The 26,128-nt window shown below is 44.5% G+C and overlaps 1 protein-coding gene across 2 annotated transcripts in view; it reads left to right on the top strand.

Moving 5' to 3' along the window:
• Nucleotides 1–26,128, top strand: part of LOC144507166 (uncharacterized) — a 50,832-nt gene that overhangs the window by 8,163 nt on the left and 16,541 nt on the right. For both annotated transcript variants that reach the window (XM_078233994.1, XM_078233995.1), the window contains exons 3-4: nt 14,784–14,935; nt 19,670–19,796. In XM_078233994.1, coding sequence (XP_078090120.1) covers nt 14,784–14,935; nt 19,670–19,796 — 279 coding nt within the window. The remainder of the gene's footprint in view (nt 1–14,783; nt 14,936–19,669; nt 19,797–26,128) is intronic.

The following is a 26,128-nucleotide window of genomic DNA, read 5'->3' as shown; positions in this document are numbered from 1 at the left end:
TGCCTGCGTCGTTTAGGAATTTAGCACATTCTGGGCACACAGACTAACCAGGACAAAACCTGTATATAGAAAGATTGGCGAAGTGAATGGAAGAGGAGAAAAACTGAAAATGCTGAATTAGTCATCAGGTCAGGAAGTGTCTGTCGAGAGTACAAGCTGACCTTTCACGTACTGAACCTTTTCTTGAAATTGTGTGCCAATAGCTAAAGGGCAAGTCAGAATAGAAAACATGGGAAATTGCTGAGGAGCAGGTTTCTATATACAGGAGTGTGTGAAAGATGAAATCAAAATGACACCGAGGTTACATACCACCACAGCAGTATAAACGTTATTTATTAGTGTCACAAGTAGGCTTACATTAACACGGCAATGAAGTTACTGTGAAATCTCCTAGTCGCCACACTCCGGCACCTGTTTGGATACACTGAGGGAGAATATAGCATGGCACAGCACCTAACCAGCATGTCTTCAGACTGTGGGAGGAAACCGGAGCATCCAGAGGAAACCCACGCCGACGTGGGGATAACGGCAGACTCCGCACATACAGTGACCCAAACTGGAATTGAACCCAGGTCCCTGGTGCTGTGAGGCAGCAGTGCTAACCACTGTGTCGCCCAATAATGTTCTGAAGTGGGAGAGGATTACCACCTTGAACACCAATCTGCACCTGCTCCCCAGTATTCAAAAACAGAGAGGAGAATAATTTCAGTTTAAGACGCCTATTGGTTCTAATTTACATAAATCAGGATTAGATAAGAACATCAAACTCTTTTGGAGTTCATGGAGGTTTGAGTATAGAAGGCTGGCCAGAAAAGCATTGTAATAGTCAATAGATAAGGCATCTTTAAGGACTTTGGAAACAGGCAGGTGGCACAGTGGTTAGCACTGCTGCCTCACGATGCCAGGGACCCGGGTTCAATTCTGGCCTCGGGTGACTGGGTGGAGTTTGCACATTCTCCCCGTGTCTGCGTGTGTTTCCTCCGGATGCTCTGATTTCCTCCCACAGTTGAAAGACATACAGGTTAGGTGGATTGGCCATGCTAAATTGCCCCTTAGTGTCAGGGGGATTAGTAGGGTAAATAGGTGGGGTTACAAGGATAGGGCCTGGGTGGGATTGTTGTTGGTACAGGCTCAATGGGCTGAATGGCCTCCTGCACTGTAGGGATTCTATGATTTAATTTTTGGAGATGATCCAGGGTAAGAAATATAGCTAGAGTGCAAATAGAACATCAAAGCTGTAAACAGTCTGGTTTATCCTCGGAAATAGTCATGGAGAGGGATATGAGGGATATAGAGTTGATGGCAGGCTCTGATTCAATAGTTTCACTCTTCCCAGAGTTCAAATGGGAGAAATTCATCTTATCCAAGCCTGGATACCTGGCAACAGGGAGGCAATAGAGAGTTCAAGAGAAGTGCTGGAATGTAGAACTGAGTATCACCCTATGGAATCTAATCCTATTCTTCGGTAGGGATGGCATATAGATGAGCAAGGGGATTAGTCAAGGATTGATCCATCAGAATTCCAGAGGTAATGGCCTGGTGGCAGGAAGTGAAGCCATTAATAGGCTGTGGTTGTGATTGAATAATGAAGGGCAGAACCAAGCAAGGGCAATCCCTCTGAATTGGGCAATGGAGGAAAGGTGGTGGAAAATTGTATGGTCAACCTGAAGGCATGAAGGAAAATAAAGAGAAATGATGGAGTTTGGGACGAGAGGAAGAGGCAGCATTTGAGGATGTGTGACTTATTGGGTAAGGAGGTGAGGGAGAGGCCGCAGGTCTCAGTCTTAATGACAAAGTCTGTAAGGAAGAAATAAATAAGTATGAAAACAGGGTTTGAGGAAATCTTAGAAACCTTACAGCACAGAAAGAGGCCATTCGGCCCATCGAGTCTGCACCGACCACAATCCCACCCAGGCCCTATCCCCATATCCCTACATATTTATCCACTAATCCCTCTAACCTACGCATCCCAGGAAACTAAGGGCAATTTAAGCATAGCCAATCAACCTAACCCGCACATCTTTGGACTGTGGGAGGAAACCAGAGCACCCGGAGGAAACCCACGCAGACACGGGGAGAATGTGCAAACTCCACACAGACAGTGAGCCAAGCCGGGAATCGAACCCAGGTCCCTGGAGCTGTGAAGCAGCAGTGCTAACCACTGTGCTACCGTGCCGCCCACAATAGTGAGTAGTGGTGAAAAGAAGCAACTTTGCTTTCCAGGCTGATTTTGGAGTAGTTTGTGGATAAATCAGTTGTGCACCAGATATGGTCAAGCTTGCTTCATGGTCTTGACAGAATGAAATTGGGCTCTACGTCAGGGGTGATGGCCAGGGTGGGAGCATTACTGGGAGCAAGGCTATCAAAAGCGCAAGTGAGGATGTGGTTGAGCAAAGTGACAGCTGCAGGAGTAGTGTTGTGAAGGAAAGGCCAAGGCTACACTGTTTTGTTTGGAGTTTAAAAGTGCAGCTGCTGTGTTTTTGGGGAAGGATTTTTCCAGCGATGAATGCAAAAGGGAACTGGGTTGGAAAGCTGCATTGGGAAACAAGTGTTGAGGTATAAAATGAGGTGATTGTAATGTTTTTATTCTGCTCACAGATATGTCGTCTGCATTTTGCTAACCTTTAGAAATAGTTTCATTTTGAGTTATGAATCTTGTTTCATTTTACATTCTATCTTCACTGATTGTTCATGCTAAAAGTGGTGCGATTATATGCCCATATCACATTTAATTTCTGACTTGTTTGTTTCTCATTGTGGGATGTCCCATCCTGCATTTCTGTCCCTACCTCTGACGAGGATAGGATGATGCTTTCATCTCAACAATCAGCCTTGAAATGCATCTTTACTTAAACCCAGATAAAAACATGTCAGATCCCTGACAGATATTTTCATCAACTCAAAGAAGGTAGCTCTGTTCTGTTATGTGATTAAGCCATTTCAAGGGCACAGATTCAGGTGGACATTCTATTATCTGATGAAGAATAGAGAGAAAGCTTCATAAACCACAAGGTAGAGATTCATCTTGGATGCCAGTGCAAAACGATCAGTATTGAATTGTCCACTTGCTTATACATGCCATCTGATATTCAGTTATATTGCATTCAGTGGCATTAAATATTAGGTGCTGCATGTAGCGGGCAGCTGATTTAATACAACCCATTTCCTTCCACAGCCTGAAATTAATTTCTACCCTTGGAATTTTTCGAGCTTACAACCTAAACCTTGTTAGCAACAGCTGAGGCTGAGGAAACTGTCTTGCCATTGTATGTCCCTCAAGCCCTTGTGGCATGGTGGCACAGTGGTTAGCACTTCTACCTCACGGCTCCAGGGACCGGGTTCAATTCCGGCTTTTGAGTGACTGCATGGAGTTTGCATGTTCTTCCCGTGTGGGTTTATTCTGGTTTCCTCCCACTGGCCAAAGATGTGCAGGTTAGGTGGATTGGTCATGATAAATATGTGGGATTACTGAGATACTCTAGATAAATAAGATACTCTATCAGAGAGTCAGTGCAGACTCAGCGGGCCTCTTCTGCATTGTAGGAATTCTATGATTTGGCATTAATATTTCAAACAAGTTAAGCTAATCAGTTACTAGTTCTCCTCTGGCAGATATCCATGTGCCTGATGTTAGTAAATTGGATAATTTTGAATTTGCTGTTGCATAGCTCCAGGTAATGCTTTGTACATATAGTTAGGTTCTTTTATGCCTTTGATGAAATTTTTACCAAAACACCAGTTTTACAATATTATATTCCTTACATAATTCAGGTTCCAGTGCCAAAAATATAGTTAAAATTTCTCCCACTGAGCGACGGGGTCAGTTTCTGTGCTTGTTATCAGTTGTGCTGACAGTTCAAATGCACACAAAAATCGTTCAAACCCATCATTAAATTTTGGAATCGGGGATTGATTTATTTAATGTATTATTTTTTTCAGATCATAAGTTCATTTCACTTCCAGCTTCTTTCAACTGAACTAGGTGTGTCACAAATTGTCCAACAATGATCATTCTGTAATTCTGCCTCATATTTATACAATGCTTCTGTGTGCTGACACTGTGTCACCTTTTCCTTGTTGTTTTACCTTGAGCTGTCGTTGCTTTTCTCTTTTTGCATGTCATCTTCTTGCATCTCCTCATTGTTACTTTTATAGCCTTTTTTGTTTGGCTTGAGCTAACTCTACATAAGCTAAGTTCTGCTGAAAGCTGCTGCTAAAATTAATTCAAATGTAAAAGAGATTGAATAGTCTATTTTTGCTCTCGGGGTGATACTCTTAATCAAGATTGCTACCAACATTGTTTCCAAGCTTTGACCAGATAAAGCTTCAGCTTCATGTGAAATTTTACTTCTGACAAATTAAAGTTTGACCTTGAGTGTACGACATGGTGTTATATTATTACCCAGGGATTGATTAGTAATCTTTTAATGTTTTTACCTCACTGGATATGACTCGTGATCACCTGGACTTCAGATACTGGAAAGATAAGCACTTCAATGTGGTTTTGGTTATAAATTAAACCGGACGGCACGGTGACATAGTGGTTAACACTGCTGTCTCACAGCACCAGGGACCCAGGTTCGATTCCGGCCTTGAGTGAGTGTCTGTGTGGAGTTTGCACGTTCTCCCAGTGTCTGTTCCCTCCGAGTGCACTGGTTTCCTCCCACAGTTCAAAGGTGTGCAGGTTGGGTGGATTGGCCATGCTAAATTGCCCCTTGGTGTCTAAAGATGAGTGCATTAGATGGATTAGCCATGGTTACAGGGATGGGGCGGGACAGTGGGCCTGGGTAATATGCTCTTTAAGAAGTTTAACAACACCAGGTTAAAGTCCAACAGGTTTATTTGGTAGCAAAAGCCACACAAGCTTTCAGAGCTCCAAGCCCCTTCTTCAGGTGAGTGGGAATTCTGTTCACAAACGGGGCATATAAAGACAGAGACTCAATTTACATGAATAATGGTTGGAATGCGAATACTTACAGCTAATCAAGTCTTTAAGAAACAAAACAATGTGAGTGGAGAGAGCATCAAGACAGGCTAAAAAGATGTGTATTGTCTCCAGACAAGACAGCTAGTGAAACTTGGCAGGTCCAGGCAACTGTGGGGGTTACAGATAGTGTGACATGAACCCAATATCCTGGTTGAGGCCGTCCTCGTGTGTGCGGAACTTGGCTATCAGTTTCTGCTCAGCGACTCTGCGCCGTCGTGTGTCGCGAAGGCCGCCTTGGAGAACGCTTACCCGAATATCAGAGGCAGTGATGGCTTCATAAATGAAATAGCTTCAAGTTAAAAGGCTTCCGAACTTCATAAATTGAGAGAGTAAAGCAACTTCTGCCTTGCAAATCTGTCAGCAGTGATATTGAAGAAGTGTGCTTATTACCAAAAGTTGGCTACGGAGGATGTTGTAAGATCTTTTTGGCAGTATTGCACAGCTATAGGGTTAAAGTTTGGAAGGTAATAAAGATAACACTGTAACTTTGGCCTGAAGGCCTGCAGTATTTAAGTTTAAGGTTACTTATTAGTGTCACAAGTAGGCTTACATTACCACTGCAATGAAGCTACTGCGAAAATCCCTTAGTCACCATACTCCGGCACCTGTTCGGGTACACTGAGGGAGAATTTAACATGGCCAATGCACCTAACCAGCACATCTTTCGGACTTGTGGGAGGAAGCCAGAGGAAACCAACGTAACGTGCAGACTCCGCACAGACAGTGACCCAAGCCAGAACTCGAACCTGGGTCCCTGGCACTGTGAGGTAGCAGTGCTAACCACTGTGCCACCATGCCACCCTATTGTGACTGCCACTAAATTAAATACCAGTTTGTACTCGAATGTAGAAACATATAGGCATTGGTATTCACTTGAGGAAAAACTGCAGAATTATTAATGTCACTAGCAAGGAGTGTCTGATTTTAAAAACACCATACTTAGCATTTTTTCTGTAAAAATGCAGGACTTTCGTGTGACATCTTCAACTTTATTTGATTCTTCTAAATATTCTTTCTATGGCAGTTTTCAGAAAATAATTAACATGCAGATCAACGATTTACAGAAGCTGAAAGTTTTCATTTTGCTTTGTGCAGTGTCACATTTTTGGCTTGATATTTTGTCATCAACAAGTCACACCCATAAGCAGATATCATATTGCCTATTATTGTAGCATGCCTAAACCTGCCCAGAGTATCTAGGTCAGTGATGTTGTAATACCTTTACTCTGTACTTGCTACTGGATTCCCCTCTTTGCGACATGGAGACTGAATCTACACTGTTACCAGGACAACAGGCACCTGTGGGCAAAGGTGTTTTATGTGAATAAAATACCATTTATTTTCTCTCTGGAGATTATCTCTAAGACATAAACTACCCTTGTTTACTGTAGAACAGACTACCACTTGAAAGTTTGCATTGGCTTAGAGCAGGGGTGGAAATAATTCATTTTTTTGAGGGCTGCTTTTTGATTTGGGGCTACGTTTGGTGGTGGCACAGTGGTTAGCACTGCTGCCTCACAGCACCAGGGGTCTGGGTTTGATTCCTGGCTTGGGTCTGTGCAGGGTCTGCGCGTTCTCCCCGTGTCTGTGTGGGTTTCCTCTGGCTGCTCCAGTTTCCTCCCACAGTCCGAAAGACATGCTGGTTAGGTGCATTGGCCGTGCAAAATTCTCCTTCGGTGTCCCTGAACAGGTGCTGGAGTGTGGCGACTAGGAGATTTCTTACAGTAACTTCATTGCAATGTAAATGTAAGTCTATTTGTGACACTAGTAAATAAACTTAGTTTTCGGAGATTCCTCCTTCATATTTACTAATCAACGTGTTTTAGCACAGACACAGAGAGACGCACATATTTTAGTGCATTACCCTCTTCTCTTCCTCCCCAAGTGTGGACTGTTTGTTGCTATTTCTATTTCACTGTGAGCTGCTGATGGCTCACTCTGGTTTGTCGCTGGGGCCTTGTCGGTTACAGAAGATGAAATTAACATCAGATATCATTAAAGGCGCTGCTCCCCCTCCCCCACCGCAGTAACAGTGCAAGTGGGGAGTTTCAGATATGTATGTTTTTGTGTGCATGGTTTTGTGTCAGGATTTCCAGGGAAGGACCGATCTGTATTCGCAGTGGTCTGTTTGCTGCTGGGGGAGACAAATATTTTCCATGAGGTACATCAAAAGCAGGTAGGAAAGAAGTGCAGGTTAGATTGATTGGCCAAGCTAAATTGCCCCTTAGTGTTAGGGGAATTAGCAGGGTAAATACGCGAGTTTACGGAGTGGGATTGTTGTTGGTGCAGACTCGATGATGGGCTGAATGGCCTCCTTCTGCACTGTGGGGATTCGATGAACAGTAAGAAGTCTCACAACACCAGGTTAAAGTCCAACAGGTTTATTTGGTAGCAAAAGCCACTAGCTTTCGGAGCGCTGCCCCTTCATCGGGTGGGTGGGAGTTCTGTTCACAAACAGGGTATATAAAGACACAAACTCAATTTACAAAATAATGATTGGAATGCGAGTCTTCTAAGGGATCACATTCTAGGGATTCTAAGACTCGCATTCCAATCATTATTTTGTAAATTGAGTTTGTGTCTTTTATATGTCCTGTTTGTGAACAGAACTCACACTCACCTGACGAAGGGGCAGCGCTCCGAAAGCTAGTGGCTTTTGCTACCAAATAAACCTGTTGGACTTTAACCTGGTGTTGTGAGACTTCTTGCTGTGTTTACCCCAGTTCAACGCCGGCATCTCCACATCGGGATTCTATGAATACAGGCGTAAGTAAAATGGGTCGGCTAAAAGGATCAGAGCTGGCAGTTCAGAACTCAACTCCCGACTTATTTACAGATCAGTGCTTTCCTGGGAGAGGGAAAGCGCCACTCAGCAATTTCACTGTGAAATGAAAATCTCTCAAACAGCCCAGGGAGAGAGCAGTGTATAAACCAGCACAGTACAACCGCGGGCTGGGCAGAGACCCCTGGTGTTGTTAAACTTCTTACAGAGATTTCCGGTCAGGGTCTAACACCGGCTTGGATATAAAGTGCAAAGAGCAGGAGGGGAGACACAGTGAAGTTTAAAGCAGCAATCACCTTCCCAACATGGTCCGGGATTATTGCAGCTCCACAAGTGGCCAGGCTGAAAATTGTATCAGAAACACACTGTGAACTGGTGTTTCCGGATTCGGTAGCTCCACACTGGGGAGGTTACCGTGGGCAACCTTCCTTTGAATATTTTGCACCCCAGCCTTTGCTTTTTCGCAGGATATTTGCCCATTGCCCCTGTGGATTTTAAATCCTGGTTGACACAGAACTTAAAACATCAACTGAAACGTTGACTGCTTTCTCCAGGAAGCATGCCCATAAACACGACCCTGTGAATTCACACACAAACAACACTGGATATGACTCTCTTTCTCGCAGTTGAGATTGGATTGATAGCCATTGATCAATCTCGACAGCTTTGACAATATGGAATATGTCTGAGGTCTACAGGCAAATACCCCAGCTCTCCTATTGTGTGACTGGGACAGGAGGTGTGGGATGCAATGCGATTAAACCAATAAGGGTGTTGGGGGGGATGGGGGGTTATAAGTAAAATTGAGGCAGGAATTGAGAATCATTTCAACTACATAGGTAGCGATGAAAGCAGTTAAGATAGGGAAGATAAAGAAATCCTGAGAGGCATGAATGAACCTAAAAAAAATTTTTAAGTGGCACAGTGGTTAGCACTGCTGCCTCACAGCACCAGTGGACCCAGGTTCGATCCAGGTCTTGGGTGACTGTCCGTGTGAAGTTTGCACGTTCGCCCCCATGTCTGTGTGGGTTTGCTCCAGGTGCTTCTGTTTATTTCCACAGCCCAAAGATGTGCAGGTTAGGTGGATTGGCCGTGGTAAATGTCCGGGCTTACAGGGATAGGGCAGAGGCGTGGGCCTGGGTAAAATGCTCTTTTGGAGAGTCGGTGTAGACTTGATGGGCTGAATGGCCTCCTTTCACATTCTAGGGATTCTAAAAACCAAATGTGAAACAAGGCAAATCTACAATGTGATGTATATATGTGAATGCTGGAAGCAATGGAAATCAATGCAGGACATTGTGGCAGAATTGAAAGACAGTTTGCAGAAGTCTGTCTCATTCTAGAAGGTGGAAATTAATTTAACATTCCAAATATAATTTTTCAATTTATTTTCTGGAATAGGTGCCGCAGATAAGGCCAGATCTTTTGTAAAAACGTTGGTTGTGTACCATGTTACTGAACCATTGAGGTCAATACCATTGAATCCCTACAGTACAAAAAGAGGCCATTTGGCCTATCGAGTCTGCACCAACTCTCCAAAAGAGCATCGCACCCAGGCCCAACCCCGACCCGGTGGGTGGTTCAGTGGTTAGCACTACTGCCTCACAGTGCATGGACCCGGGTTCAATTCCCGGCTTAGTTCACTCTCTGTGTGGAGTTTGCACATTCTCCCTGTGTCTGCGTGGGTTCCCTCCCGGTGCTCTGGTTTCCTCCCACTGTCGAAAGACGTGCTGGTTAGGTGATTTGGCCATGCTAAATTCTCCCTAAGTGTACCCGAACAGGCGCCAGAGTGTGGCGACCAGGGGATTTTCACAGCAGCTTCATTGCAGTGTGAATGTAAGCCTACTTGTGACTAATAAATAAACTTTAACTTTTTTAACTATCCCCTAATCCCGTGCACTTAGCATGGCCAATCCACCTAACCTGCACATCTTTTGGACTCGTGAAGTTATTCGAACAATCCTGTTAGGATAGAGTTCCAGGATTTGGACCCAGTGATAATAAAGGGCAGTGACATTTATGCAATTGTAGGAAGTGTACTGCAGCCACAGTCTAAGGGTGAAGGAGGGAGGATGTTTAAGCTTGTGAATGGAGTGTCAATGAAGCTGAGAGCTTTGTTGTAGATAATGTTGCAGCTGGACCCAATCAGACCAACAGAATACATTCCATCACACTCCTAACATGTGCCCCGTAGATGATGGGGATGGTCACTGCCTAGCACTTATGCGGCACAGATCTCACATGCCACTAAATGCCCCAAATCTGGATGTTGCCCAGATCTTGCTGCACACAGGGATGAACTGCAAACAGAGTACAAAGAACAATACAGCACAGGAACAGGCCCTTCGGCCCTCCAAGCCTGCGCCGCTCATGTGCCCAACTCGACCATTCGTTTGTATCCCTCTCTTCCCAGTCTGTTCATGTGGTTATCTAGATAAGTCTTAAACGATCCCAGCGTGTCCGCCTCAATCACCTTGCTTGGCAGTGCATTCCAGGCCCCCACCACCCTCTGTGTAAATTACGTCCCCCTGACATCTGTGTTGAACCTTGCCCCCCTCACCTTGAACCCATGACCCCTTGTGTTTGTCACCTCCGACCTGGGAAAACGCTTCCCACTGTTCACTCTATCTATGCCCTTCATAATTTTATACACCTCTATTAGGTCGCCTCTCATCCTCCGTCTTTCCAGGGAGAACAACCCCAGTTTACCTAATCTCTCCTCATAGCTAAGACCCTCCATACCAGGCAACATCCTGGTAAACCTTCTCTGTACTCTCTCCAAAGCCTCCACGTCCTTCTGGTAGTGTGGCGACCAAAACTGGACGCAGTATTGCAAATGTGGCCTAACCATCGTTCTATACAGCTGCAACATCATATGCCAACTTTTATATTCTATGCCCCGTCCAATAAAGGCAAGCATGCCATATGCCTTCTTCACCACCCTCTCCACCTGTGCTGCCACCTTTAAGGATCTGTGGACTTGTACACCCAGGTCCCCCTGTGTGTCTATACTCCTGATGGTTCTGCCATTTATTGTATAGCTCCCCTTTACATTAGACCTACCGAAATGCATCACTTCGCTTTTATCTGGATTAAATTCCATCTGCCATTTCTCCGCCCAATGTTCCAGCCTATCTATATCCTGCTGTATTCTCTGACAATGTTCATCACTATCCGCTACTCCAACAATCTTTGTGTCGTCCACAAACTTACTGATCACACCAGCTACATCTTCCTATATATCACAAGTACTGTACTGTACGATCATTTAGTAAATTTCTGACCTTCTGCTGAAAGGGAGTAATTGATGAAGCAGTGGAAGATAGATCGGCCTGAAGAAATTGATGTGGAGATGCCGGTGTTGGACTGGGGTAAGCACAGTAAGAAGTCTTACAACACCAGGTTAAAGTCCAACAGGTTTATTTGGCAGCACTAGCTTTCGGAGTCTCGGGCTCCTTTTATTGGGTGACTCACCTGATGAAGGAGCCTGAGACTCCGAAAACTAGCGCTGCCAAATAAACCTGTTGGACTTTAATCTGGTGTTGTGAGACTTCTTACTGAAGAAATTGTCCGGGGTGATGATTAGGAACCACAATCATTTCATTTTGTGCCAAATATGACTCCAGCTACTGGAACATTTTCCCCTTGATCCCCACTGACTTCAGTTACACTGAGGTTGGGGTTACACCCCTATTGAATGCTGCCTTGATGTATAGGGCAGTCACTCACTTTTGGAAATCAGGTCTTATGTGGAAGTTTGGATCAATGTTATAGTGCAGTGTGGTCCTTACAAAACTAACCCTGGGTATTGCTGAGTAAGTGCCACTTGATATCATTCTTAATGACTTATTCCATCACTTTGCTAATGAATAAGAAATTTAAATTATGCAAAGATGTGCGGGTTAGGTCATTGGCCATGATAAATTTCCCCTTAGTGTCCCGGGATGCATAGGTTAGAGGGGTAAATAGGTGGGGTTATGGGGATAGGGCCTAGGTGGGATTGTTGGTGGTGCAGATGCGACGGGCCAAATGACCTCTTTTTGCGCTGTAAAGATTCTACTACAGAAGGAGGCCATTCAGCTCATCTTGCTTGTGGTGGCTCTTTGTAAGGGCTTTCTTGTTAAAAGCATCTGAGATTAGGTAATGGTTTCAGCGCCTGGTTTGTGCTTGGTAACAGTTTCAATGCCTGGTTTAATAACTTACCAATCACCTTATTTCTCCAACATGTATCTGTGAAGAAATTCTAATCTTGGACATTGGCCATTTGGTTCCTTGAGCATGTCCTCTATTCAATAATATTATGGCTGCTCTTTTCCCTCAGCTGCACCTTCTCACATTATACTCATTTCCCTTGATTTCCCAAGTATTCAAGACTCTATCAACCTTTGACTTGAATATACTCAATGGCTGAGCATCCACAGTCAGCAATAGAGATCTTCAAAAACCCTCAACCTCTGTGTGAAAATATTTCTCCTCACCTCAGTCCTAAATGGCCGAGTCCTTATTCTGAGACTATGAATCCTTGTTCTAGGATCCCCAACCAGGGGGAACGTTCTCCTGGCATCTACCCTCTCGAGCCCCTTATCAGTTTCATATGTTTCAATGAGATCAGCTTCTAAAATCTAGAGAATAAGCACCTTGTTTACTCAGTCCCTCTTCCTGAGACAATCCCCTTCTCTCAGGAATCGGTCCAGTGAGTCCCTTTCCCTTTTCATCTCCCTTCAGTTTAAAATCCACACATTCAGCTTTCATCAAATCCAGATCCTTTCAATGGAAACATTGGCACAAATCTCAAAATATGACAAACACAGCAAGTTATATTTTTGATGTCAAACGTGATTTGCTAATGCTCCTGAGTGGCACAGTGGTTAGCACTGCTGCCTCTCAGCTCCAGGGACCCGGGTTCGATTCCCGGTTTGAGTCACTGTCTGTGTGGAGTTTGCACGTTCTCCCCATGTCTGCGTGGGTTTCCTCCGGGTGCTCCGGTTTCCTCCCACAGTCCAAAGATGTGCGGGTTAAGTTGATTGACCATGCTAAATTGACCCTAGTGTCAGGGGGATTAGCAGGGTAAATATGTGGGCTTTTGAGGATAGGACCTGGGTGGGATTGTTGTCGGTGCAGACTCGATGGGCCAAATGGCTCCTTATGCATTGTAGGATTCTACGAATCTATGAAGTGATGTGGGACATTTTTTTAAAATACTTTTCCAATTCAATCAAATCAAGTCCAATTCAGAGTCTCAACAAGTTGAGACATTTCCGATCCAAGCTAACGAGACAGGGCCTTCACTCCTGTCTTGGGCCTGATCTACATGAGCCAAGCTGATTGGAGGAGGGGGAGGTTTCCTCCTCCAAGGCTTGATCTCATTTGCATCTGAGCCAAAAGGCAGAGATGCCGCTTTTAAAAATTGCTTCATATGAACGTTTTACTATGCTGATATAAATGCAAATCTTTGCTTGCATATAGCACCATGAACATGGAAATAATGATTCCAGGCATGTCACCTTTAGGAGAGCTGACTAAAACCTGGGTGAAAGGAAAAGGGGGTCCGAAAGGAGAAGAGGGAAGCAGAAAGGCAAGTGAGAAGTTTCAATTGGAAGACTTTGGAGGACTGGGAACTATGGTTCAGTGAAGGCCAGGATTACACCAAGCAACATTTTGGTGAGGCAAAATCTGAGCAGCATGGTTTCGGAAGAGTTGATGTTTAAAGAGAGTGGAGGATGGGAGGTCATTCAAGGGAAAACTTGAGTTGGTTGAGTCTGGATGTGACAGAAATGTGGATGATGACTTCAGCAGCAGATTGACTGAGAGGGGAATGAAGGTAGCCAGTGTTATGGAATGGGGCCTGAAGTTCAGCATGAGGTTGAATAGGACAGAGGCTGGAAAGCTCACTGAGGCTGAATAGGGGGCTAAACGTAACTGGGATTCTGAGGTTGAGAAAAATTTGGTTCAGCCTGACAGCAACAGGAGTGAAGTTTTCCTCGTGCTCAGCTGAAAGATACTGTGGCTCGTTGTGGACTGAATATCAGGTAAGCTGTCTCACAGCACACTGCCAGTCGGAGGGGTTAGGAAAGATGATGGGAAGGGAGAGCTGAGCATCAGTGTGCATTTGGAAGTTGGCACACATATCCAAGGGTAGACACGTGGATCCGGAAGAGCTGAGAATAGATTCTGGAGGAATTCCATCAGTAATGGTGCTGGAGGCGAAGTTAGAGATATTTTCCTGCTTGCCATTGGATGGGTATGAATGGAACCAGACGAGGGTAGTCGCAACATATAGAGGTTTGACTCAGGTACTGATGAAGCCCGGCTCTACCTCTCCTCCACCTCTCCGGATCCTTCCGCTGTCGTGATCAAACTGTGTAGTGCTCTGACCAGGGCACACCTCAAATATTCACACCATTGCTGGTTGCTTGGACACAGAATAGAGAATCAAGCGATGGAAGCAATGCAGAGGAGAACCATTCTGCTGCTGCCTAATCTCTAATGTCCAAGTTGTAAGAAAGGACTTTCAAAGCATGATTTTCTTTTTAACCTGCAAAGAAAATGGCTGTGAAGTGATCTGGTACGAGACAATTGCACATAGCAAACTCCCACAAACAGTAATGTGATACTGGCCAGTTAATCTGTTGTTTGTGATGTTGATTGAGGGATAAATGTTGGCCAGGACAACTCCCTGCTCTTCTAAATAGTGTCAAGGGGATCTTTTCTACTCACCTGAACTGGCAGGTGGGGCTTGGGTTTAAAGTCTCATCCAAAAGACGGCACTTCTGACAGTGCAGCACTCCCTCAGTACTGCACTGGAGTGTCAGCCCAGACTTTTATGCTGAAGGCCTGGAATGGGGCTTGAGCCCAGAACTTTGTGACTTAGCTGGTAGCATGCTAGTCTCCAAGTCACGTGGCGCACAAAAATAAGATGGGCTGAATGGGCTTTCTCATCAGTAATTATCTTGTGATCTTGGAAAAAGTGAAGCATCAAAAGATTTTGCATCTGAAATATCTTAATTCCTTTAGGCTGATACGAGGAATCTCTTGGAAAAAGTTTTTCAGGATTCCTTTCCATCTCAACCTACGAAACATTCCTTTGAAGACATTCCAACACTAGAGAAATTTCTCGAGATAAATGGAGAAGAAAGCGATGCAAATAGAGCAAAGACATTAACCAGGTATTTGAACATTATAGTAAATAAGTTCTGTTAGAGTAGCTGTGAACCAAAAGCTTTGTAGCCTCATTGTGTATCAGCTTGGCTTAGTGTTAGCAGTATACTCACCACGGAATCTAATAAAACCATAAGATGTAGGATATCCCCATAAACTTTCATTCCCTGATTGATTACATATCTGTCTGTCTCAACATTGAATATACTTAACGACCCAGCCCCTATAGTCCTCTGCAGTAAAGAATTTCACTACCCTCCTTTAGAGAAGAAATTTTTCCTCATCTCTGTCTTAAATGGGCGACCCCTTACTCTTAGATTATACACTTGGGTCCTAAACTCTCCCACAAAGGGAAACAACCTCTCAGCATCTACCCTGTCAAGCCCATTGAAAATCCTATATGTCACAATAAAGTCCCCTCTCATTCTATTAAACTCCAATGAGTTCAGGCTCAATCTTCTCGACTTCTCTTCATAGGAAAATCCCTCCATACCCAAGATCAATCTAGTGCACCTTCTCTGAAATGCCTCCAATGCCAGTATATCTTTCTTTAGATAAGGGGAGCAGAACTACTACAGTATTCCAGGTGTGGTCTAACTAGTGCCTCATATAGTTTTAGCAAGACTTCCCTATTTTTACACTCCATTCCCGTTGAAGTAAAGGCCACCATTCCATTTGCCTCCCCTATTACCTGCTGAACTTGCAAGCCAGTTTTTTGTGATCTTTGCACGAGGACCTCCAAATCCCTCTGTGCTGCAGCTTTTTGCAGTCTTTCGCCATTTAAATAATATTTAGCATCTTTATTCTTCCTACCAAAGTTCATAACTTCACAGTTTCCGAAATTATATTCCAATTGTCAAGTTTTTGCCCCTCATCTAACCTGTCTATATCCTTCTGTGGATGCTCAGTGTCATCCTTACCAGTTGCCTTTGCACTTATTTTTGTGTCACACACAATGGTGTATGCACTTCCCTCGTCCAAGTCATTAACATATCTTATAAATAATTGTGGCCCCCAACACAGATCCCTGTGGCACTCCACTAACTACAGGTTGTCATCCTGAAAATACCCCTCTTATCCCAACTCTGTCTTCTATTAGTTACCAATCCTCTATCCATGCTAATATACTACCCCCAACACCACGGGCTCTATTCTGATTAAAGAGCCTTTTCTGCAGTATTTTACAGTCTGTGAGCCGGAACCACACTGCAGGATTTGAGCGTATAATCCAGCATGCTTTAACATCTTGGTCAGCTGGACAACTTTGTGCACCCAAAATGTGTCAATGAGACTCAAGTGACTACAAAGACCCAATACAACAAAGTAAGAGGCAGAAAGACTACCTAATGAGGGTAAAATGCCGTTCAAACAAGCTTCTCAGAAGTCTTAATCAATTGAATGGGAAACTTGATGGGCCAATCCTCCTCCAGTGCTGTACTGTTCTATGATCTGTTGCTCCTTCTGCAGTTACCTCAGTCACATACTCTGTCTACACTTCCCGCTGCCTCGGCAAAACACCCAACATAATTAAGGACCCCACGCACCCCGGACATTCTCTCTTCCACCTTCCTTCCTTCGGGGAAAAAGATACAAAAGTCTGAGGTCACGTACCAACCGACTCAAGAACAGCTTCTTCCCTGCTGCTGTCAGACTTTTGAATGGACCTACCTTGCATTAAGTTGATCTTTCTCTACACTCTAGCTATGACTGTAACACTATATACTGCACTCTCTCATTTCCTTCTCTATGAACGGTATGTTTTGTCTGTACAGCGCGCAAGAAACAATACTTTTCACTATATGTTAATACATGTGACAATAATAAATCAAATCACATCAAATATCCCAGCAGACTAAAACAGATTCTGAAAATTGTAGAGTTTCTTTCTACCAAGCTGAAGGCAAGTGAGTGGCCAATACTAAACCAGGCAGGTAATGTGCAACACTGAGGTTGTGTCATAGCTGGAATCCAAGCTGTCATCTGGCAATTTGATGAGAATGGAATTTATACAAAGCTGCTAGTTTAGATTGTTAAACTGAAACACTTTAGTTACCTGTTGCTGGCTCATTACAAAGCGTCAGCAAAGGATCAATCATTTGCTTGGAGGTTGTTATCAACAGATAATTAAAGAACTGGAGTTAAATCTTCAGTAATTCTCCAGTCGAGATACAGTTCTTGTCAATAATAGACATTGAATTAAACTGTAGGTCTGGAAGTGTCCAAACTATAATCTGCAAGTTTTCAAGTTTAGGTCCATAAAATCCATTGGCAGAAAAAGTCTAGAATTGAAAGCTCATCTCAGTCATTGCAACCATGAAACTATCATCGATTGTCATAAATGTTTTCATTCCCCCCCTCCTCCTCTTCACCCCTACTCACCTACACTCTCTCCGCCTGACCGGAACTCCTCTCCTCCCCCCCCCCCCCCTTACTCACCCTCACTCTCCTACTCACCCTCACTCTCCGCCTCCTCACCTGCACTCCCGCCCCACCCCCACCCCCCACTCTCCTCCTGCTTACCCCCACTCGCACTCCTCCACCTCATCCCTCTCCTCCTTCTCCCCACTCCCAATCTCCTCCCTCTCACCTCCACCCTCCTCCACCCCCTTGGCCACTGCTGTGTCGCTTGTCATGATGTAACAGGATAAAACATGAGAACTGCTCCTGCGCAGTGGTGACAGAAATCACAGCTATTTCATTATGAATCTACTATTCTGAGGCAGGCTGTTGCTGAGTTACATTTTACTGTTAAATGCTGTGCCGTACTGTCTGTCTGGAAGGCAGGTCATCCAATTACTCAAATGAGAACAAATTTAGTGGAAAAACTACCCTAGGCCTGAAATGCACATTAAACTAATCTATAACAATACATTTTACCACAAAGCATCTGATCAACTATTTACTAATCCAGTTCAACAAATATAAATTGACAAATGCAGCTCTGTTCCAAGACTGACCCACTCTGTTCCAAAACTCTAACTGTGTGTAAATTATTCTGTGGAAAATATGCAGAGACAATTTTGTTCTAATTTGTTTTAAATCTTTTGTTGGTGTGGTTGTGGGGCAGTGCTGGCAGGATCCAGTTTATTGTCTGACCCTGAGCTGGTGATGGTGGGCCATCTATTAGAATTAGTGCAGTGACAGTGGTGATGCTTCCACTGTGGGTTATGGAATTTTCCAGAACTTTGACCTAGTGCTGTCGAAGGAACGGTGTTACACATCCAAAAATAGGTTTCAGGTTGGTGCTGAAACATTTGAATTCCCATCAGGCACGGATGTGTGAGAATTTCTCCCAATGGACAGCCAAGAAAACTCATTTGAAAAGCAGCACTGACTTCAATCAATGGTGAATTAGATTCTCACAAAAACTCTTAGAACACCAAGTTCTCTCCAGCGCCTAGAATAGAGGCTGCTCTTTCTCTGCTCACAGTCCTTTCTCTCATGGTGTCCCTCTGATCCTTTTATATGTCTCCCTGTCTCTGAGCCTGTCCCTTTCTGCTGCCTCGGCAGCTCCTACTCTTGTTTTGCAATATCGAGTGGTAGATCTTGCGTTTATTTCTGACTCGCACTATTATCACAAACCTTCGGAGGGGTTTTGGTTTTACAGCAGCACATTACTACATCCAGCAGCAATCCAGTCCTGACTCCATTTAACCCACACAAGGAGACTGCTTGCAGTTCAGTCCGCAAACCCACCAAGAATGGCACAGTTCAAATCCACCAGGAATTGGGCGACATGAAGATTTATTCCTGGCATTGCAAAACAAGAGTAGGAGCTGCAGAGAAACAGAAGGGGACAGAGCTGACACAGACAGAAAGCCATACCAAACAGGCATAAGCACCCTGAGAGAAAAGACTGAGAGCAGAGGAGGAGCAGGCTGATATTCAAGGAGCTGGGAGAAGTTTATGTTCCAAGAGGGCTTTTTTTTTTCAAAAACAAATTGCCGCGGATGCTGGAATCTGAAACCAAAAGAGAAAATGCTGGAAAATCTCAGCAGGTCTGGCAGCATCTGCAAGGAGAGAAAAGAGCTGACGTTTCGGGTCCAGATGACCTTTTTGCCAAAGCTAAAAGGCATGGAAAGTGGGAGATATTTATACTGCAGGGTGAGGGAATGAAAGATGAGTCACAGTCACAGAAACCAGGGGAAAAGGCTGCTAATGGCAGTTTCTACGAAAATAAAAGATGTGAATGGCCAAACGGCAGAGAAGCTGAAATCAGAGGGTAAACTGTGACAGGTGTGTGTGAGAAAATGGAGGAAATGGGGGTTAAAATAGGGGGGAAGAGCTAGGGGAAAGAAAAATATAACAATAAGAAAAAGGTAGAGAACAGTTAAAAATAAAAAGAAATGAAAACAAAGGGGTCGAGGTGGGGTAGTGCTAATTATCTGAAGTGTTATTTTTTTGCTAGAATCCAATTCCTTATTAACTGGAGTCAGCACTGCTTTGTAAGTGAGTTTTCTTGGCTGTCAGTTAGGGGATAATCTTGCACATCGGTACAGGACGGTAATCCAAATGTTTTAGCACCAATCTTTCGACCTATTTTTGGATACAGAATACTGTTCCTTCATTGGGTTGGAATTCCACACCTAACATCACCATGCATTCTATCAATATTTGTCCGGCAAATTAAATTGAGGAGGTCTGTTTGAACGAATACTCTGCTCCCTGTGCTGTTTAACTACCAAGCACACGAGCGTACAAAATGATTATGTGTATTTCTTAGTGTTGTTGTTCTGTTTCAGTCCTGAATTTTCAAGTGCATGGGAAGTCCTTCAAGATTTAAACAAAGTGTACTTAAGATCCAGCTGGAATGTATCGCATGCCCGTCAGAGACTCCTTTCTACACTGGGTATTGACCAAAATCAAAAGGTAAGATTATTCTGTGCAATTAATTTATATATTGTATGTTTGTCTATCCAATGAAACTCACAATACTTCTTTCAACATAATCCGACTCTACAAACTTTCGGTGCATTCAGAAAGGGGTAATAATTTGAATCACTGTATCTGTGACTCAAAGCAGTATTATATGGTTACAGTCACTGAATGAATCCTCCTTGCACGGATTTTAAAGAAGAAATGAAGGTAACTGGTTTGACTAGTGTGGATAACATTGATCTCTAAGCTTTTAATAACCTTCAATGAAATCAATAAATATGCATTAATGCAATAAGCACTAGTGGCACGGTAGCACTGCTGCCTCACAGCGCCAGGGACCCAGGTTCGATTTCGTGCTTGGGTGACTGTCTCTGTGGAGTTTGCACATTCTCCCCGTGTCTGCGTGAGTTTCCTCCAGGTGCTCCGGTTTTTCCCCTCGGTCTGAAAGACGTGCTGGTTAGGTGCATTGACCCGAACAGGCACCGAAGTGTGGTCACTAGGGGAATTTCACAGTAACTTTATTGCAGTGTTAATGTAAGCCTTACTTACATAGAACAGTGCAGCACAGAACAGGCCCTTCGGCCCACGTTGTTGTGCCAAGCTTTATCTGAAACCAAGATCAAGCTATCCCATTCCCTATCATCCTGGTGTGCTCCATGTGCCTATCCAATAACTGCTTAAATGTTCCTAAAGTGTCTGACTCCACTATCACTGCAGGCAGTCCATTCCACACCCCAACCACTCTCTGCGTAAAGAACCTACCTCTGATATCCTTCCTATATCTCCCACCATGAACCCTATAGTTATGCCCCCTTGTAATAGCTCCATCCACCCGAGGAAATAGTCTTTGAACGTTCACTCTATCTATCCCCTTCATCATTTTATAAACCTCTATTAAGTCTCCCCTCAGCCTCCTCTGCTCCAGAGAGAACAGCCCTAACTCCCTCAACCTTTCCTCATAAGACCTACCCTCCAAACCAGGCAGCATCCTGGTAAATCTCTGCACTCTTTCCAGCGCTTCCACATCCTTCTTGTGACTAATAAATAAACTTTGAAACTTTAGGAAGATAACATTTGTATTTCTGTAGTACTTTTCAAACCTGCATGACGTCCCAAAGATAATAACACCAATTAATACTTTTAAAGTGTAGTCACTCTGATGATGTGGGCAAAAATAGCAGTCGATCCCCATAAATGGTAATGAGATAAATGTCAGATCATTAACTTCAATGGTGTTTGTTGAGAGACAAATAGTGATGATAAAAACAGGAGGAATCCCATAGTCCTGGAATTGTTTTAATATCCACCAGGCTATTTATTTAATGTCTCCTGCAGCAAGTGGAGATTGTGTGCACAGGTCTCTGGAATCAGACTTGAATGTACAATCTGGTGACTCAGAGGTTAAAGAGCTGCCATTGAGTCAAGGTCCACAGAAAGGGAAACAGTGAACTTCACACTTTATTTCATTTGTAAAGATAACTATTATCACTTACGAAACTGCAGTATGTTACTATTTAACAATTGCTAATTATTGAGGACATGGACAAAATGGCCCAGGCCAGTTCTCCCGTATCGAAACAAGTAGATCCATTACATGAGGGAAATTAACTGATGTTCAAACAGAAAAGTTTACCTGAAGGTCAAAACTAGCGTACAATGACAATGCTAAACTTGCTTGTACGTCTGATTACTGTGACCAGGAAGCAAAGTACAATCTAAGGCTAATCTTGTGAAAGGTTTGAATGTAAGAAGATTGGAGCTAGTTTATGAGATTTAACCATCTTTAATGTGCCGATCTTTTATCAGCAGTATCCTGTGGATTTGATCTTTAATTCCTGGAGACTCCAGGAGAATCCTGGGGTGGCACAGTGGTTAGCACGGCTGTCTTGCAGCACCAGGGACCCGGGTTTGATTCTGGTCTTGGGTGGCTCTTTGTCTGGGGTTTTCTCTGCGTGGGTCTCCTCTGTATGTTCCAGTTTCCTCCCACACTCCAAAGATGTGCAGGTTAGGTGGATTGGCCATGCTAAATTGCCCTTTTAGTGTCCAAAGATGTGTGGGTGAGGTGGACTAACCATGGAGAATGTGCAGGATTATGGGGATAGGGGTGGGGGGGCTGGGTAAGACGTTTTTTCGGAGAGTCGGTGCAGACTCAAAGGGCTGAATGGCCTCCTTCTGCACTGTAGGGATTCTATGGTTAAGTTGGCAACCATCAGTGGTAGTTTAATAAGGCCCCAGGGCCTCAAAGTAGGAAAATACTCATGCTAGCACCAAAGCTCCATCAACTTTGCCTGTTGTGGATTTGATTCAGCATTAAATAACTTGAGCAATAAAAGCCAGTAATGGGCCAGCTGGAAATGACAGCAAGATTCAGCTACCAATGGTGGAGTAAAGTGGGGGTGGGTAGGGAGGTGGACAATAGGCAGAGGAAAAGCAAGATTGTAAGGCTCAAGGAGTTTGGAGATTGGGAAGGAACAATTTAAATACAACATTGAGAATTTTAAATTTGAGGTGCTGGAGTATTAGGGAACAATGTGGCCAAGGACTGGCGTGATGGGCTTGAATGGAATTTATTGCCGGATTGAGTATGGATGACAGACCTTCGGTTTGACAGAATGGGGGTTGAATGGCAGCTAGGCTGAGTCTGGAGGTTCAGTGGAAGATGATTGAAGAAAATGGGTTGGAACCCAGACAGTCTTCATGACAGAGAGGAGAATGAGCTGGGCAGCTCAGGATTAATAGGATGTTTTAGTCGTACACGATCTGGTTTATACTGAGACAATAGCTGGAGAGGGAGTTGGGTTGTTAAAGGTTAGAGACTCCATGGTTTGTGGAGGCAAAAGGGATCTTGGCGCTGGTGAGATCCCTGTATCACTTCTTTTCAAATAGGCCCATCATGTATCGTATGCAACTGCTGGCACTACACCCACTGAGGCCTTGGGTTAAGGCGGAAGGCACAGTGGTTAGCACTGTTGCCTCACCGCGCCAGGAACCTGGGTTCAATTCTGGCCTCGGGTTACTGTCTGTGTGGAGTTTGCATGTTCTCCCTATGTCTGCGTGGGTTTCCTCCGGGTGCTTCAGTTTACGCCAACAGTCCAAAGATGTCCGGGTTAGGTTGATTGGCTATGCTAAATTGCCCCTTAGTGTCAGGGGGATTAGCAGGGTAAATGTGTGGGGTTACAGGAATAGGGCCTGGGTGGGATTGTGGTTGGTGCAGACTAAATGGGCCAAATGGCCTCCATCTGCACTGTAGGGATTCTATGGATCCAAGTACAGGGTGTGTGATGGTAGGAACGGGATCATGGGTTTGGGGAGGGGTCACAGGACCAGGTGACAATGAGGTGCCACAGCAAGGGTTTGGGGGTGGCTTTCAGCATTCCAATCACCACCCCTCACCAGGTCCCTTGATCAGGCACTAAGTGGCTTTCGACAAGGGAAACTCTGGGAACCTACAAATAAACACATCAGTGTAGGCCTTCCTACCAAAGGCCTAACAGGTGGAGACAGGATGATGGCGAGGTCACCACCCACCCACCTGACTAAATACCCCTTCCACCAAACTCGTACAAGTGTGGGTTCCCTTTGGGTGCTCCGATTTCCTCCCACACCCCAAACATGAGCATGTTATTAGGATTGGCCATGCTAAATTTAGCCTCTTAGTGTCAGGGGGGTTAGCAGGGTAAATACGTGAGGATAGGGCCTGGATGGGATTGTTGTCAGTGGAGGCTCAATGGGCCGAATGGCTTCCTTCTGCACTGTAGGGATTCTATGATTCAATATTTGCAGCTGATAGCATCCAGAATAGCGCTATAGAAGAGGGAAAAGTGGGTCAAAGACCAGGCCTGTGGGAACCTCCCACAGTAGTTGTGTGGGGATGAGAAAAGAGGCAATATAAATAAACCAGCAAATTAAAACTGCTGTCCTATCGCACATGAGCTATCTAATAATTTGAATTAGACAACCTTGAATTAAAAGTGTACTATATGCTGTCTAAATGAAAAGTAGATTTAATTTTACCGGATTGAATGAGTTGTAGTTTTAACAATAGACTTGCACGTCCAATTTAAACTAGTTATTCATTGATAAATATTCTATTCAAGCACATCTGGTTTGTTTCTTTAGTTAAAAATACTTGTTTTATGTCAGAGTTACCATCATTTTAATGTATCACATGTTTCCAAAGTCAAATTGCAGTGAAATACAGAATAGTATTAATATATTCATCTCCACTAGGTGGTGCTCTGCAGCACTAAAGCTAGAGATTTATCGCCTGAGATGAACCAAGCTGTCCTAAACATCTTGAAAATGGATTTATTGAATTTTTGATGATTACGAGTTAAACAAAAGAGAAAGCAGATTTATAAATGGAAATAGGGATTAAAATATCGCAGGTTCATATCTCTGAAACAATTCCATTTCATCTGATTTGATAGACGCCACATTTTTAAGATTGAATTTGATAATCATAGATTGCCTACAGTGCAGAAGGAGGCCACTCGGCCCATCGAGTCTGCACTGACTCTCCGATAGAGAACCTCACCCTGCTAATCCCCCTAACCTACACATCTTTGGACACTAAGGGGCAATTTTAGCATGGCCAATCCACCTAACCCGCACGTCTTTGGACAGTGGGAGGAAACCCACGCAGACATGGAGAGAATGTGCAAACACCACACAGACACTAAGGCTGGAACTCTACCACCTCGCCCGCCATGGAATCGGAGCGGGTGAGGGTCTGACAGCAGAAATCTCTATTGAACTCTGGCGGGAGTTTCCGGTCTCGCCCGAGGTGAGGCCATAAAATCCCACCCTAAGTATCCGAGCTCCACCATAACCGTTGAGGATTTTTTTGAAGGAGGGTCAGAGGATTAATTGTACAATATAGTACAAATAGCTTTCATTTTCATACCTCATGTTTCACTTCATTTTTTACTGAGGCCACCAGAAATACTGAAACTGATATTGACCAGAGAAAGGCTAAATGATTGTGCTATCGGGGCACTCGGAAGCTTCTCTGGTATGCCCCTACCAAATACTAAATAGAGGGCAATAAACTGGGGCAACTTTCCATATCACTTCTCAGGACACTTTAATTAGCAAAGTGGTTTTTAACTTTCATGCCTCACTCTAAATACAAGTCCCAAGTTTTTTTTTAATGCTTTTCCAATTCAATCAAATCAAGTCCAATTCAGAGTCTCAACAAGTTGAGACATTTCCGATCCAAGCTGACAAGGCAGGGCCTCACCTGTCTTGGGCCTGATCTACATGAGCCAAGCTGATTGGAGTAGGTGCAGACTCACCTCCTCCAAGGCTTGATCTCATTTGCATCTTAGCCAAAAGGCCGAGATGCCGCTTTTAAAAATTGCTTCAAATGAAGCTTAAATGTAACCTAATGACCTCAACCAAGCGCAGCATCCTATCCATACTACACTTGATCTTAGCCAAAAGGCCGAGAAGCCCCGAGTTGTATAAGAAGAAGCTGTACAATGCTTGGGAGAGTACCCTCTCTTACCCCCGACCATCTGGGGGGGCCTTGATGGCCCCCCCTTCACTCCCAGCAGGTTTGGGCCGCCAGCTCCATGCTAGCGGGGTGCTATAGTAAACCCCGCTGGAGTGAAACCCACCTGGCCGGGGGGTGGGGACAGACTCTAGCGGGCCCAGAGATTTTGGTCCCTGCTAATGGGATTCAAATTGTATGTAAATGAGGATTACCATAATTTATTCAGCTCCGCACCGGAAATCGGCACGGAGTTGACGGCGCCGGAACTCCGACTGCCAGAAGCTTGCGATGGCCGTGGCACCCAGTGGGGAGCCCGCGAAATGGCCTCCACTTGAGTCTCCCAGTCCGCTGTGCTGCAAAAGCTATCTAACCCGGCTCTCTCGGCTCCCTTGAAAGCATGAAATTGCTCAATGCACCAGCGGAGTCCAACAAACCATGAGAAGTTCCCATATCCAGGGCCCGATCGAGGCTTGAATCTCCATGCTGGTTCTTCTGCTGCTGAAACCCCTTCATTTGTGCTTGTGATAGGTGCCACCCAGGAGCCATTGAGGTGATCACAGTAATAAGTAGGAAAGTAAGACCCCACCTGATGCTTATCTCAGCTGGTCCTCAATACAGACGACTAACCATTGACCAAGATCTGGGGGGGGCTGCGAATCTCCCACCCCGCTGCGCTGCTTTGGTAGCACAGCGGGCCAGGAGACTCGAACAGAGGCCGTTTCGCAGGTTTCCCGCTGGGCACCACGGCCTCCACAAGTCTCCGGCAGTCGGATTTCCAGCGCCGTCAGCTTTGCGCCGATTTCTGACGCGGAGCTGAATAAATTAT

Source organism: Mustelus asterias, chromosome 18 (genome assembly GCF_964213995.1).
Source record: "Mustelus asterias chromosome 18, sMusAst1.hap1.1, whole genome shotgun sequence".
NCBI classification, from domain to species: Eukaryota; Metazoa; Chordata; class Chondrichthyes; order Carcharhiniformes; family Triakidae; genus Mustelus; species Mustelus asterias.
The sequence above is the reverse complement of the archived record's forward strand: the minus strand, read 5'-3'. Positions and strand labels throughout refer to the sequence as shown.